The 13,440-nt window shown below is 35.1% G+C and overlaps 1 protein-coding gene across 1 annotated transcript; it reads left to right on the top strand.

The window, feature by feature from the left end:
- Positions 1-1,058: 1,058 nt before the first annotated feature.
- On the top strand, positions 1,059-12,643 carry LOC110662152 (protein PAM71-homolog, chloroplastic). Its single transcript, XM_021821036.2, has 10 exons — positions 1,059-1,333; positions 2,132-2,291; positions 2,959-3,142; positions 3,733-3,780; positions 10,572-10,668; positions 10,987-11,150; positions 11,364-11,429; positions 11,664-11,714; positions 11,814-11,918; positions 12,008-12,643. The coding sequence occupies exons 1-10, from the start codon at positions 1,213-1,215 to the stop codon at positions 12,071-12,073; spliced, it is 1,062 nt and encodes a 353-aa protein (XP_021676728.2). The 5' UTR covers positions 1,059-1,212; the 3' UTR covers positions 12,074-12,643.
- The last annotated feature ends 797 nt before the right edge of the window (positions 12,644-13,440 follow it).

Below are 13,440 nucleotides of genomic sequence, written 5' to 3'. Positions count from 1 at the left end.
CACTCGATGCGCTCCTCCCAATAAGCACCCACGCTCACGTCATTCCACCAATAGAAAAGGGCCAAGTGCTAATACATTATTTTGTCAATTTTATTTTTTTAGAAAATCTAAATCTTTGACCTCCCCGACAACGCACGTGGCGGCGATGATCTTGTGATACTTGGATACGTGTTGTACCTAAATATTTCTTGAATAAGTTATGCTAATTTAAATTTTTAAAAAAATTAATTAAAAAAATAATAATATCAGTTGCCCAATTTTTCCAAAATGGTCCATTATAATTTTAAGTGTGGGCCCGCTTGCTTGTTGTATGTGCATGTGCTTAGAAGGGGTGGATTAGGAGTACTTATATGGTGGATCATTAATTAATATATTTATTAAAACTAACTAATATTATCATTAATTAACATTAATTAAAATTTATAAAATGTATTGACTAAAAATTATAATTAATGTGATCTCTCAATGGTTGGCATCCCTAACATATTCTTTCAATAACGCGGGAGTCACATATGTTGTTCATGAGAATTATTACTTAGCAGTAGACTATTGAGGACTTGTTTAATAATGTGGTTCAAATTGATGTTGGGAAAATAATTTTTTTAAATATATTAATTGAAGAATATTAAAAAATAATTAAAAATTAAATTTAATTAATTTTAATTATAAAAATAATAAAATAATAAAATTATTTTTTTAATAATATTTAAAATAATATTTTTATTTAAAAAATAATTTTAGACTCTAAAATTTAATATCAAATAGGACTTCACTTATTATTATTATTATTATTATTTTGAAAGAAACGAATGCCAAGGACGCCGAAGGAAAGGTCTTTGAACGTTGAGATCTGAAGGGCCCTCGGCCCAGACTCTTGACCTTTTAAAGTCTCTAAAAGCTGCTGACGACAAATCGTTTTGCCAAATCTTAGGGCACGTATGCCAATTCAGAAAAACGCTGTCGTTTAAAAGCGATCCTCCCATTTTATCTCCATTATGCACGTGGCACCAGCAACTGCGACCAAAGGAAATTTTTAGTACAAAAGGTGCGCATCTCCAAGGCCCAAGCAGCAACTCACTGTTACTGACACTGATAACATTAGAATTTAGCCATTTGAATCTCTGAGCAATGCCCATTCGATTGCGGAGCTGAAAATGAATGGTTGAACACTCTTCTTGAGAACTTAGGATAGGAAAAAAGAAGACATAAACTATGCAGGGGCCGAGTCTTCAGAGAACACCATTCATTTCGAGGGGGAAGCCACCCTTATTGGCTTTGGTGGACTCATTGCCAAGTTTCGCTAGCATTTCTAGAAAACCCATTTCTTCTTCTCGTAAGTTCTCTATCACTCTCTCTTTATTTGATTCGTTTGGAAACTGAATCTGTAGTAGGAGGAGCTGGGAGATGGCTTTGCTTACCTTTAGTTCAATTAAGCACGATTCAATCACCCATTCACCCTAGAGTTTCTGAATTGGAATTTTAGTTATGGTAAATTAAATTCTTTGTTTACTGAAGCAAGAAGAATACGTGGGGAATTGAACTATCTGGATTCTGGGTTGAGAAACTGTGTGTCTGGAAAAATTCGTTGGTTTAGTTTGGGGAAATTCACCGTTTCAGGATAGAGGATGTGAATTACTTCATAGGCTGGTGGTTTTAGAAGTGGACTGTTCTTATAACTGAATCTATCTTACTTGCTGGAATTAAAGGAGTCGATAATTGATGGATGAAGCTAAAGGGAAAGGAATAACATTTAGATTGTAGAACATCTGATGGTATTATTTTCTTTAACCGAAGACAAGAACCCAAATATTATGGGGGCATTTTCTGTTGTATTAACAAAGTGGTTATCCAGCACAAGCAATGAGATGAATGCGATTAGTGATATCATTTGAATCTAAGTTTGGCATTAAGTTTCATTTGATTTTAGTTGAGTTGATCATCCATTCAGGTGTTAAAGCCATTTCTTAAAAAAAAAAAAAAAAAATAAATAAATTTGTTCATGCTCTGCAATACTTGGAAATGCCATGCGTTAGTTAATCTAATTTTATTTTTGTTCACGTTGGCATGATGCCTATTTCCGGTTACAACTGCAATGGGTAAGCAGGTAACATCTATTCTATTACATTTGCAGTAAGATATAGAGAGATCTCAAGGTTGAATTCTGCTTTTGGTACACTTAGACCACAAGCATCTAACGTTAGTATTGGATCTGGGGGCTATGAAGGTGGGGAGGAGCAAGACAACAAAAAATGTTCTGCTAATGGTCCATCAAATGACAAATCATCGGAAATGTGAGTAATGACAAAGCTATTCTCTTAATACTAAAAGGTGATGAATATTTATGTAGTTAATGCCTTTAGGTGCAATGCCACTTCTTCCATAGATAACATTTTGACAATGATCCTTTGATGCACTCCAAGTCATGCATAATGAAAGAAGCAATTGACAAGTACATTTATTTTTCTTTAAAAATTGACAAGTTAATTGCTTTCCCCACAAAAAGTAAAGCTGGTAATCCTTTTGCAAATTGTATTAATTTTCAGATTTATTTCACTGGAAATTTTATCTGAATTGGTTTGTTTGAGATCTTGTATGATTCCAACCCCCTACAGAGCAGTGCCAAAGGTAACAGATGTTTTTCATTGCAAAATTATGAAAAAACCATATTTGAGTATCTCTCTTTCCCATGTATCAGTATAACTTAAATGATATTGATGTCAATAAACAATTCAATGTTTTTGAAAAAAGACCTACTTTCACAATTAACAGAGAGTATTATTAATTTGTTCACATAAAAAAAAAAGTATTCCTTTGATTTCAAAGGGTAAACCTGTGTTAAAATTTCTTTCACATTGCATGATTTTACATGATATTTAATTAGTGTGTTTGAAATTTTAAAGTTATGATGGGCTACCTTAATTTAGCCTCACTCACTTATATTTCCTTCTTGATTTTCAGTGTGAAACCTCCCAGCAAAATCCCTTATCCTCTATTTGTAGCTATTGTGCTATTTGGATGCGCTTTGGTCGTTTTGTTGATTGCCTTTGTGAAAGGTGGTCCTTCATCAATCTTAGCAGCAATTGCAAAGTCAGGATTAACAGCTGCATTCACGTTAATATTTGTTTCTGAAATTGGGGACAAGGTAACCATCTTATAATTGACAAACATATGAATTATCCTTTCAATTAGCAAGTGGTTTAATTTCTCATAGTTTTTGTTTGACAATGCACTTAAATTTGTGTTTATTGAAATTATAAACTGTGTAACTGGGAAGCTTTGACTATCATATTATACTCATTGCTCTTGATAATGAACTACTCTGTTTCAATACCTTTTAGCATTATTCTGAAAACTTGGGCATATGCACAATGTTAGAACTGGTATATTGCAATAGTTCCTAGGTTGTTAAGAGTGAGATCTGGACAGAATCGATTGCTCAGACATAAAAGGACACATACTTGAATTCTTGGTGGAAGTAAATGATTTTATTCATGCACATTTTCAAAATCAACAAAGAAGTATTCCTTTAATTGATGCATATTATATGATTAACATACCATATACCTTTTTACTATATGATTGTGTTTGCTTTGCATATTTGACCAGCACTTGTTAATGACATAAAATACCAAAAGATTGTGTTGTTGCTGGTTATCGCACTTGCTATATGTAACTAACCATTCATTTTCTATTTCCTGGGCCTGAAAGTTAACTTTTTCATGCATTGACCAGACATTTTTTATTGCTGCACTATTGGCCATGCAATATGAGAAAGGACTGGTATGTAGTCTTCCGACTCCTCTTCCTCACCGTTCGCCTTCCTGCTGCTTAATTTTGTTTCATATTTTCTTTATTTGCTTTAGTTTTTCCTAGAATCAGTGCTTGTTTTGAGTTATTTCTTCAATGAGACCATAACTGTGGCACTTCTATAACATAGAAGCAAACAAAAAGCTGGAAAATCTATAAAAGTTTATTATCTTACCCTTCATGTAGAAACTAAGAAATGATAAGAGTAATAAATGGGTACTCTTTGGCCTCCCTACTCATTTTCAACCACAACTATTAGTAGTTCCTTTTTCCTGAGTTTCACGGAGTACTACTTAATAACATGTTTGTTATAAGGCCAGTAACTGGGGATGTCTAAAATTGACACATGTAACTAGAGAAATTGAGAGGTAGGGCTAAAATTGTGACATCCTGATATGGACTGAAATTTGGAAGAGGAAAGAAACAGAAAAGCAGAGATTTGAGAGGGTGAAATTTCAGAAGGAAGTATGCATTTCATTCATTGATTGCAAGATACGATGCATTTCATTCATTCATTACAAGATACTGAAATCAGTTTCTTCCTTAGTTATTTATTCAATTACATCAAGAAACAAATACAGCTGATCATCCACCACCTCTTGCGCTAGAGCCTACACAGGTCCCTCAACTCCAATCCATCTCAACAACTGCCAATGTCTTCAACTTCCTCTTAATGCCTGTAACAGTCACAGTTCAACTTCCTCTTAATGCCTGTAACAGCCACAACCAACTGAAATAGTCACTATGAAATACAATGAAATATAATACATATCACAACCCTTAAAGGTTTTTATTTTTGGGGTTTTTTTTTCTTGTTATAAATTCATCCCTTTTCCGTTCAGCACCTTTGGTCTGTGTCCTTACTACAGGAAAGCTTCTCAAGGATGTCTCTTTGAAGTCCAGAGAGAGTGCAATGGACTGATCAAAGTCAATGACATAGATCCTTTCTTGCTCATTTCCTTGATTAGTCATTTTTCTAATTTTGTCTAGCTTATTTTCACAGAATTTTTTAGCGAATCTTCTTATTTCAGTTACAAGTTTATTTGTTGGTTTGGGGTCAGCCCTTGAGAAAGAAAAAAAAATTAATATTGAGGATATTCATGTAGAATCTCAATGCTTTACAATCAATTGTAGTCCTTTTGGCAATAACTTTTTAGGTTGATAGTTTTATTTCATAGATTTCTTTTTATTTCATAGATTTCTTTTTCAGTGTCTGTATATGAAGATATTTTCAGTAGTTACCTAGAATTAAGGGTTACTACTGACTACAGAGAGTTTAGAATAATATAGATAGAAAGGAGAAAGAGAAGAGAGAGAGAGAGAGAGATAGGGATGAGAATTAGAATAAGAGAGAGAAGAAATTTAGAGAGAAGAAGTCTGAGATTTTATTGATTCCAGAATGAATCTCAATTACATGAATGACAACTATTTATAGTATTATTTAATAACTGTCATTGACTAATTTCAACAGCTATAACAACTTCTCAACAAACTAACAGTTTTTTTCCCTCCCAAAACAACTACTCTTCTTTTCTATTTCTAAACTTTCTCCTCCTATACGTGACAATTTCCCTCCCTTTAGAACCTTCTTGACCCCAAGAAGGTTTAAATGATGGAAACTGAGCTTGCAAAAATGACTGGTCCTCCCAAGTTGCATCTTCTTCACTGAAATGCAGCCATTTAACTAAGCCCTGCAAAATTGGAATCCCATTTCTTTCAATAGTTCTAATATGCAACAGCTTCTCTGGATGCACTTCCCAAGTATGATCTTCTTGTAAAGCTGGAAGGTCCAAGATTGGAGTGATATTGTCCCCTACCTTCCTTTTCAACAAGGAAACATGAAAAACTGGATGAACAGTAGAGGAAGTAGGTAATTGCAGCTTATAAGCCACTGCACCCACTTTAGCGACTATCTGAAATGGCCCATAATACCTTGCTGATAACTTGAGTGACCTTCTAACTGCAATGGAAACTTGTCTGTAGGGCTGCAACCTCAAATATACCCAATCTCCAACCTGGAACTCTTTTTCCGCTCTTTTCTTATCTGCTTCTTTGTTTCATTCTATCTTTGGGCCTTAGTTAAATTCTCTTGTATAATTTCTGTCATATGCTGTCTCTCTGAAGTAAATTAGTAATGACACAGACAGGAGTGGAATCAGGAAAGGGAAAATGAATTTCAGGAGGGTGATAGCCATATAAAGCTTCAAAGGGACTCATCTTGAGGCTGCTATGGTGAGTACTGTTATACCACCACTCAGCTAATGGTAACCATTTGTTCCAAGCAGCAGGCAAATTATGTGTCATACACCTCAAATAACATTCTAAACATTGATTTAACCTCTCAGTCTGCCCATCAGATTGAGGATGATAGGCAGTAGTGTAATGCAATGAAGTCCCAGACAACATGAATAACTCTTTCCAAAAGAGACTTGTGAAAACTTTGTCCCTATCGGATACAATGGAAAGAGGCAGTCCATGAAGCTTGTAAATGTGACTGAGAAACACTTTAGCAATAGAAGCAGCAGTGTATGGATGAGAGACAGCCAAGAAATGCCCATACTTAGTCATTCTACACAATTACCAAAATAACATCCTTGCCTTCAGACCTAGGCAATTGCTCAATAAAATCCATTAAAATATGTTGCCAGGCTTGTGTGGGGATTGGTAGTGGTTGTAATAAACCACCAGGCAGGCTATGGTCACTTTTACACCTGGCACACACATCACACTTCTTAACCCATTGGATCACATCCTGCACAAGACCTGGCCAGAAAAAATGTCTTTTCAGCCTCAAGTAAGTAGGGTGAATACTAGAATGTCCTCCCATAGGAGAGTCATGATAGATGGCCAGTAATTTCTGTCTAAGTGAAGTAGCAGGGCCCACAAACAGCCTGCCTTTAAAGTATAATATCCCTTTTTTGCATTTATAACCAGGATGAGAGCTATTATCAATAGCTAATTGAGCCAATAATTGCCCAATTTGACTGTCCCCTTCATAACTGGCTATCAATTCATTTATCCAAGCAGGCTGGATGACTGTAATGACAGTACAAGTAGATTTCTGCTCTGCTTCCCTCAATGGTATCCTAGAAAGAGCATCAGCCACTTTATTCTCTACCCCTCTTCTATACAAGATCTTGTAATCCAACCCTAATAATTTGGAAATGCCTTTTTGCTGCAAGTTAGTATGTAGCCTCTGCTCCAAGAGGAATTTTATAGACTCATGATCTGTTTTAATATAAAATTGCCCTTGCTCCAAATAGTGTCTCCACTTAGTAACAGCAAATGTAATAGCCAATAATTCCTTCTCATAGACAGATAAACCATTATTTCTTGGTCCCAATGCCTTTGAAATGAAAGCAATTGGATGTCCTCACTGTTGCAAAGATCGCTTTATACCAAAAGCGCTAGCATTTGTTTCGACAATGAAAGGCTTTGTAAAATCAGGAAGTGAAAGGACCGGAGCATGAGACATTTCAATTTTAAGGTGATCAAAAGCACCTTGAGTCTGAATTCCACGAAATGAATCTTTTTTTAACAATTCAGTCAGTGGTTTGCTAATAGAGCCATAGTGATGGATAAATTTTCTATAATAACCAGTGAGGCCAAGAAAACTTCTCAATTCTTTAACATTCTGTGGCACAGGCCAAGTCACCATAGCTTTGATTTTATTAGGATCAGTAGCCACCCCATTTCCAGATATGACATGCCCCAAATACTCAACTTGTCTTTGAGCAAAAGCACACTTAGACATCTTAGCATACAACCTTTGCTGCCTTAGAACTTGAAATATCGCCTCCAAATGCTTGACATGAGTAGAAATGTTTGGGCTATAGACCAATATATCATCAAAGAAAACCAAAACAAATTTCCTTAGAAAAGGATGAAAAATATGATTCATGAGAGCTTGGAAGGTTGCTGGTGCATTTGTAAGACCAAATGGCATAACATTGAACTCAAAATGGCCATGATGTGTCCTAAAGGCAGTCTTGGGAATATCAATGAGCTCCATTCTGATTTGATGGTAACCAGCTCTCAAATCTATTTTAGAAAACACAGCAGCCCCATGTAACTCATCAAGTAAGTCATCAATCATAGGTATTGGAAACTTATCCTTGATTGTGAGATCATTTAACTTCCTATAATCAACACAAAACCTCCAAGTACCATCCTTTTTCTTAACCAACAACACAGGTGAAGAATATGAACTAGTACTAGGCTGAATAACATCATTAGCCAACATTTCAGATACCAACTTCTCTATTTCTGCCTTTTGGAAATGTGGATACCTATAAGGTCTCACACTAATAGGTTGTGTATTTGGCTGCAATGGTATGGAGTGATTATGGTTTCTAAAAGGAGGCAATGTCTTAGGCTCCTCAAACAGATCTTTATATTTATCAAGTAATCCTTGAATTTCATTATAATCTGTAGAAGAATTACCTGAAATTGCAGCTGTCACAGAAAAGAGCTTAGGTAACTCAGAATGCTCTGCTGGTTGTGGTTGCAATAGTGGCACTTCAATATAAAATTGAGGGTTTTGGAAATCCTTCCCCTTCCTCTGCCACATCTTATTAATGTCTTCACATTGCAACATCTTACAAGTAACAGCTTTATCATTGATCCCATACAATGTGATCTCCTTCCCATTCTTCTTGAAAGTGACTCTAGAGTTTACAAAGTCAAATAAAACTGGACTAGTAGTCCTCATCCAATCTACTCCCAATATAATATCAAAACTCCCCAGCTCCAACAATTTGAGATCAAACACAAATCTATGCTTTCCCACCTTCCAAGGAAATTCAAAACAAGTGCAATTTGAAATTAATTTTCTGCCATCAGCTACAGAAATAGGTACTGCAGAAGTTTGGACTATAGGTAGCTTTAATTCCCTAGCCACTCTAGCATCAATAAAGCTATGGGTGCTACCACTGTCAATTAAAATCAGCAGCTCTCTATTCAAATACTGACCTTTCACCTTAATAGTTTTAGTCCCCAACTTCCCTTCAATGGCATTAAGGGAAAGTGTCATCTCCTCCTCCATACTACCCAACACATCTTCCCATTGCTGAACTTCAATGTTGCCTTCCCTTTCAATCTCCTCATTTCCTTGCTCAATCCATTCCTCCCTACTTGAATCACTCCCACATAAAGCCATAACAGTCTTTTGCTTGCACACATGCCCTGGAAAATATTTTTCTCCACATCTGTAACAGGGTTTGGGCTGTCTCACATTTGTTTGGTTGTTAGGTTTTGTGGATATAGGTGTTTTAAAGGCTTAAGAATTGGTTGCATTGCTGAAAGTGACAGACTGAGATTGTTTTGGATTAGAGACTGTGAAATTAGGTTTAGCTTCATTGTTTGGGGGTTTTGTCAATTGAGGATAATTCTGATGTAATTGAGAGGTTCTAAAGGAAGGGTTATAAGTTGAAGTTTGAGATCTGAAATTACCAGCGTAGGATCTTGAGGGATAAGTGGACTTCTTGTTGCTTTCTAGTAATTGTTCTTGAAATTTTGCAATCTCAAATGCATGAGAAAGGGATGCAGGCCTAACAATCCTTACCATAGGACGGATTTCATCCCTTAATCCTCCTATGAAGGCTGACAGAAAATATCCCTCTTCAAGATAAGGCATAACCCTCTCCATCTTTATTCTCATCTCCTCAAATTTATCCTGATACTCCATTACATTCCCAATCTGCCTTGTCTTCATAAATTCCTCCACAACATCTTCCATTCCTTCTTCCCCAAATCTAGCACATAATGCCCTCTCAAATTCATTCCACAGCATTTCACTTTTCCCTTTACTCCAATTTTGAAACCAAGAATCTCCCTTATCAATCAAGAAGAGACTAGCAATTCCCACACGTTGCTCCTTAGGAACCTTGTAAATCTCAAAATACTTTTCACACTTTCTAAGCCAAACCCTAGGCTCACTACCATCACAGGTCACCAACTCAATCTTGGGCAAAATTCTTGTATTATCATCAATGTTTACTGCAAAGGATGTACTGAATTGATCCTTAGCAGTTTTCTTGGGAGGATTGGGCAAGATCCCCTTACTTCCCTGTCCTTCATGTTCACTATTCACCTCAACTTCCTTATTCCTTTCATTAAAGAACCCACACATCATTTTTTTCATCTCATCCATTATTTTTTTTCCCATATCATCTAATTTCTGCTCCATTTTTTCCATTTTCAGATCTAGCTTCCTCTCGGCAGTTTCTTGCCAATTGCGCACCTTTTCTTCCAGCTCTTCCATTCTGACAGTTTCTTGATTCACCACTTGACTCCTAGGCATCTCTTGACACCCTTGGTACTGATCTGGATCAAAGCCCTCCACAGGAACTTGGCTCTGATACCAATTTGTCAGTAGTTACCTAGAATTAAGGGTTACTACTGACTACAGAGAGTTTAGAAGAATATAGGCAGAAAGGAGAAAGAGAAGAGAGAGAGAGAGAGAGATAGGGATGAGAATTAGAATAAGAGAGAGAAGAAATTTAGAGAGAAGAAGTCTGAGATTTTATTGATTCCAGAATGAATCTCAATTACATGAATGACAATTATTTATAGTATTATTTAATAACTGTCATTGACTAATTTCAACAGCTATAACAACTTCTCAACAAACTAACAGTTTTTTTCCCTCCCAAAACAACTACTCTTCTTTTCTATTTCTAAACTTTCTCCTCCTATACGTGACAGATATTTTGTTGATACGTTTGGGACTAATGGTTTTCACTATGTATTAAATATTTGACAAGGTTCTTCTGGGATCAATGGGTGCTCTTTCACTTATGACAATCTTGTCAGTTGTAATTGGACGGATATTTCATTCAGTGCCTTCTCAGTTCCAAACGAGTAAGTTATAGTTTGTGTCATCTCTAATTATGACCATGGTTTGCTTTTATGCTTTAAAGTGGTTTCCACACAGCATGATTTGCAGTGGAAAGTGCAGGGGATAATAAAATGAGTTAAGATTCGCATGTATGACATGCGCTATGTCTAATGAACAAATTAGATGGTTTATGTTTATTCGTAGATCTTGATCTATAAATCAGAAGTGCTTTTTGATCCTGAATGCATGTTGTTGAAGTTATGATCTTTCTGACTAGGACAACAGCTATATAGTTCATACTGAATCTTGATGTTTCTCTTATTTTCTTGATATGTGAACAGCCCTTCCAATTGGAGAATATGCAGCTGTAACTCTTCTAATGTTCTTTGGACTCAAATCAATAAAAGATGCATGGGATCTTCCATCAAATGAAGTTAAAAGTGGTGAGAAGAGCGGTCCTGAACTTGATGAATATGCTGAAGCTGAGGAACTTGTGAAAGAAAAGGTAATTTCTCTAACTTGGGAGCCTTACCTTCAGAATTATTTCTTACAAGTTTGATAGTTCATGTATCCATCACTGGATTGTGAAGATTTATGCATGGTACTCTTTGTTCAGTGATTTTGGTATTGGAAGATTTTATTTTGTGCTGATTTGCATGTTTGTGTGGAGGTTTCCAAAATTTCATAATGGCTGATGCTTCTTTCTTCATGTTTTCAGGTCTCAAGAAGGCTCACAAATCCATTCGAGATTGTCTGGAAGTCATTCAGCCTTGTATTCTTTGCTGTAAGTATCTTTTTGTCCCTGTTTTAGCAACAAGTGTGTCTTGAGTTCAAGAAATAAATCTCTTTGTTTTCCTTCTGTTTGCTTTCTTATGTATTAAGTTAATAAATTAGATAGAACTTCCATTGTGATATCTATTCACAACAATAATATACAATTTTGCCATGAAATAGTTGAAATTAGTTTGTTTTATATGTTGGGGTTCATGTTCCGATTTTATCATGTAATTGCTTACAGGAATGGGGAGATCGCTCAATGCTTGCGACAATTGCTCTTGGTGCTGCTCAGGTTTAATTGCATAAACTTCTGATTGTACCATAACTATTTATTTTCTCAATGATCCAAAATTTCTCAGAAAACAATTTTGTCTTTTTACATTTTCTACAGTCTCCATGGGGTGTGGCAACTGGAGCTATTGCTGGACACCTGGTTGCAACATCTATTGCAATTCTAGGAGGAGCTTTTCTTGCCAACTATATTTCAGAAAAACTGGTAAGAGCCATGAGTTTTGAATCACCACTCTTGAGCATCAGAGCTTTTGTGTTATTTTTCCATGCAACACACTCTCATCTTTCATTCAGGTTGGCTACTCGGGTGGAATGCTTTTCCTTCTTTTCGCTGTTGCCACATTTTTTGGAGTTTTCTAATAAATTCATGGGGAATTTAGAAATTTTTAGTGCAACCATAATGGAGCACTGCGCCTTTGATCATCAGACATCATTAGTTGCTAGAGAAGAAAGTAGACAAAAAGGAGCCTGAAATGCACCATGGACATGAAGTTGTCTAACACAGGCTTTTCACACTTCAAAAACTCAAGTCAGGATGGATCAGTGTATGTTATGTTGTGCGCTATTGGAAGCATTACATATTAGAGAACTTTAGATGGAGAGATGGGTTTTGAAAAAATTTTCAGTCGCTTAATTAAACAGGTGTTGTGAATAAGATACTGCCACTCTCAGTATTATTCTATGACTTTCAACACTGAGGACATAAACAGAAGCGATCTTGTTAATGGCTGGTTCTGTTCCTGAAACCAAGATGAAGTAAAGAAAATGCCAAGCTGGAACGTCTGGCTATATTCATCAAGCCCTCTACACATTTTCCCTTCCTTTAGAAGAAGATATGCTCTGTTGCAAATTGCACTATCTTTTCTTTTACACTCTGTTTGGATAAACAATTAGGGAGGAAGGAGAATCAAAGAAGGAAATTTTTTCTTATTTTTCATTACTTATTTTCTCTTTTTATATTTAGATAAGTAAAAAAAAATAGAGGGTGAAAAATAAAAAATGATAAAATAAGCTATTTTAACACTTTGATTTCTTATTTTCTCTCCAAATTGGAGAGAAAATAACTAGAGGAAAATATGACAAATTTTCTTCTCCCTTCTTATTTTCCTTTTTCTTTCCAAACAAGGAAAAATATCATGTCAACTTTATTTTCCTGCTGTTATTTTCCTCTCTCCCCTTTCCACCTATCCAAACAAGGTGTTAAGGAAGCCAATTTCACTAATTTTTTTTTTAGGATGCAAATTTCACCATCTTTGCTTCACATTATCTTTTACATATGAGTAAAATTGATTATAATAACAGTTGATCAACCATATGACTATTGAAATTTATGTAGGTAAATTATATAGATAGTACCTCAATTTAGTGACATGTAATAATAAAGTATTTAAATTTTAATTTATAAAATAAAATCATCTATTTTCAATTTAATTAACACAAAACTCAATGTGACATGGTTTTTAAATTATTTATATTGACGTGTTATCTATCAAATTTAAAAAATAATATTTTCATGAATTGAAAGTTTCAAGTAAATAAGTTATAGGTCGTTGAAATATTGATATATGCAAATTAGATCATAAGAATTGTAAATAAAGAGAAAACAATTAAACATTTTTTTCATGATAATTCTCAAATTAATAAAGAAAAAATATAATATTTTTAATCTAATAAGTATCATTTCAATAAAAATAACATAAAAACTTATTACTAGATTAAAAATTTTA

Source organism: Hevea brasiliensis, chromosome 4 (genome assembly GCF_030052815.1).
Source record: "Hevea brasiliensis isolate MT/VB/25A 57/8 chromosome 4, ASM3005281v1, whole genome shotgun sequence".
Classification (NCBI taxonomy): domain Eukaryota; kingdom Viridiplantae; phylum Streptophyta; class Magnoliopsida; order Malpighiales; family Euphorbiaceae; genus Hevea; species Hevea brasiliensis.
Note: the sequence above shows the minus strand (reverse complement) of the source record. Positions and strands in the feature narration are given on the sequence as shown.